This window comes from Microtus oregoni, unplaced genomic scaffold, assembly GCF_018167655.1.
Source record: "Microtus oregoni isolate MIOR12 unplaced genomic scaffold, Mior012 000004F_ref0000308, whole genome shotgun sequence".
NCBI classification, from domain to species: domain Eukaryota; kingdom Metazoa; phylum Chordata; class Mammalia; order Rodentia; family Cricetidae; genus Microtus; species Microtus oregoni.
Window position 1 is genome coordinate 37,017,824 of NW_024543063.1, and position 2,798 is coordinate 37,020,621.

At 46.0% G+C, this 2,798-nt stretch overlaps 1 protein-coding gene across 1 annotated transcript; it reads right to left on the bottom strand.

Moving 5' to 3' along the window:
• Positions 1 to 957: 957 nt before the first annotated feature.
• On the bottom strand, positions 958 to 1,309 carry LOC121447517 (60S ribosomal protein L37a-like). The gene has a single exon (XM_041650800.1). It carries the CDS (start codon positions 1,307 to 1,309, stop codon positions 1,031 to 1,033), a length of 279 nt encoding a protein of 92 aa, XP_041506734.1. The 3' UTR covers positions 958 to 1,030.
• Between the last annotated feature and the right edge of the window lie 1,489 nt (positions 1,310 to 2,798).

Genomic DNA, 2,798 nt, shown 5'->3' on the forward strand with positions numbered 1-2,798 from the left:
CCCCAAACAGTAATGGACATGAGACTTGAATACATTGAGTAAATATCCCTGAGCTATGGAACTACTTTAAAAGGCGTTGTCACCACAGAGGTCTGCTAGAACACCCAGCTCATTACTTGGAAGGGAAAGACAGAATTATATTAACTTTACTAGATAAGCCATATTCAAAAGAAAAAAAAATTCCTTGGTCCTGGGAATTGAACCCAAGACCTCATGCATTCCACCGAGCACCAGACCTCAAAGGAAAGTTGTTTGTTTATATCTCTCTTGGCCTATAATTCTGCATATGCCACAAAACTCACCCACTTAATTTAATGGTTTTGCTATATTTGTAAAGTTGTGCAAGCATTTACCATATCCCGAATCCATAATATTTTCACCCTTAGAAGAAGCTCTGTACGTGTTAGCGGTCATTCACCGTTCTCCATCTCTCTAGCCTGGGCAACCACTAATCTCTGTTCTGCCTCTGGATTTTCCTTCCCCAGACCTTCTACATAAGTGAAAGCGAATAGCATGTGTTCTTTGTGAGTTCCTTTTACCTAGCACAGTTTTTTCAAGGTTCATCCATGTGCTCTCAGCTCGTCATTCTTTTTTTTTTAATTGCTGAGTAATGACAAAGTTCTTTCTTTTTTTTTCTTTTTTTTTCTTTTTTGGCTCATTGTGTTTTATTTCCTTTTACTGGGAAGGGTAGAAAACAATTTTTAGCTAATTGTTGTAGGTAGTAGTGTTTTTATTTTTTTTATTTTTTTCCACTGCTTTAAACTTTATTTTTTTTCCTGTTTTTCCCATTTTTTAAAAAATTTATTTATTAAAGATTTCTGCCTCCTCCCGGCCACCGCCTCCCATTTCCCTCACCTCGTCCATGGACTTCCCCACAGGGCAGGGAACCCTGATTACAAAGTTCTTTTTCTTTTTTTTTTTTAGATTTATTTATTTATTTATTTATTTATTGTTACGTAAATTAACCCATTTATTTAGTTGGCTGTGCACTATTGCAGTAGGCTTGGGTATCAAATGGTAGGTAGCACTTTCACTGGTCTTTCAGTTCCTTCAGTCTTCTGATGGCAGACTTCACTGTGACGGCAGAAGTCGTGTTGTAGGTCCAGGCCCCACCAGCCACTGTCTTCATGCAGGAGCCACAGTGCCACATGCCAACGGCTCGTCTCTTCATCTTGGTCTTGCCACAGAAGGAGCACGTGTACTTGGCGTGCTGGCTGATTTCAATTTTCTTCACCATTTTCCGGAGGGAGGCACCATAGCGGGTCCCGTATTTTCCGAAGATCCCGACCTTCTTGGTGCATTTAGCCATGTCGCCCGATTTATTTATTTATTAAGCATACAATGTACTACTGGCAAGGAACACACCAGGTCTCATTACAGATGGCTGTGAGCCACCATGTGGTTGCTGGGAACTGAACTCAGGACCTCTGGAAGAGCAGCCAGTGCTCTTACCCTCTGAGCCATCTTTCCAGCCCCCGCAAAGTTCTTTCTTGAAGGATCTTAGTTAACAAACATAGACGGACTGGTGGGAAAGGACCACTTAGCAGCACCCTAATGCAATAACAGATCAGCGGTGTTGAAAGTAGGTCTGATTGATGTTGCTAGGTCAAAGAGCAATGCTGATGGGAAAGTGGGAAACGAACGCATCAGACCAATGAGCCCTAAACACGGAGATCAGTCCTGCATCCTGCACGCCGCCACAGGTGAGACGAGTCATGCACTTGGGGTGCCTCCTTTGAAAGAATGAATTGCAGGCCATAGTTTCCAGAATCTAATCCAGCCTCTAGTTTCAGCTTCCCACTCAGGAATCCGGGAGCCGGAGGAACAAGCTCCACAGCTGTCACTGGAGTCTCCATGTAGCATGCGCTAAGGGGAAATGAGCCAGTGGCTCCAGAGAGTAAATGGCACAGAACAGAAGGCGAGGCTTGTTTTGGATTAAGGGATGAGGGAAACAACGCATATTGGGCCAGTGGGATGGCTCTTGGGATAATCAGTGGGATGGCTCGTGGGACAGAACAGAATGCTGGGAGGAAGAGGAAGTGAGCTCAGACTCGACAGCTCTGCTCTCTGGAGCAGAGAGGCCATGCTCCCCTCTCCCGGGTAGACACGCGATGAAGCAAGCCACCAGGTCAGACATGCTGAATCTTTCCTGGTAAGACTGGTGTTACACAGTTTATTAGAGATGGGTTGATCGGGATATCAGAATTAGCCAGTAAGGGCTAGAGCTAATGGGCCAAGCAGTGTTTAAATGAATACAGTTTGTGTGTTGTTATTTCGGGTAAAGCAAGCCGGTGGCGGGAGCTGGGTGGCAGAATGCAGGCCCGCAGCTCCTACTACAGTGGGATAACCAGTGGGATGGCCAGTGGGATGGCTCGTGGGATGGCCTGTGGAATGGCTCCTGGGATAGTCCATAGGATGGCTCATGAGATGGCCAGTGGGATGGCCCATAGGATAGTCAGTGGGAGGGCTCATGGGATGGTCAGTGGGATGGCCTATGGGATGGCTTATCGGATGACCAGTGGGATGGCTCAAGGGGTGGCCAGTTGGATGGCCCGTGGGATGGCCCATGGGATGGCCGGTGGGATGGCTCACCTCACCTGGTGAAGGGACCTGTTGTGCGGGTCTGACAACCTCAGTTTGTTCTGTGGGACCCATGGTGGAAGGAGAGAACTGATTCCTGAAAGTTTCCCCCACCCCTAACTCCCTTGGTGGGTACCCAAACTGACACACACTAATAATAAATGTATTTATTTTATTTTTAGACAAAGAGTCTCTCTTTTTTCCCATTTTTTACATCT

Coding starts and splice junctions, on each gene's coding strand:
- LOC121447517 (XM_041650800.1), bottom strand. CDS start 1,309: ATGGCTAAATGCACCAAGAAGGTCGGGATCTTCGGAAAATACGGGACC.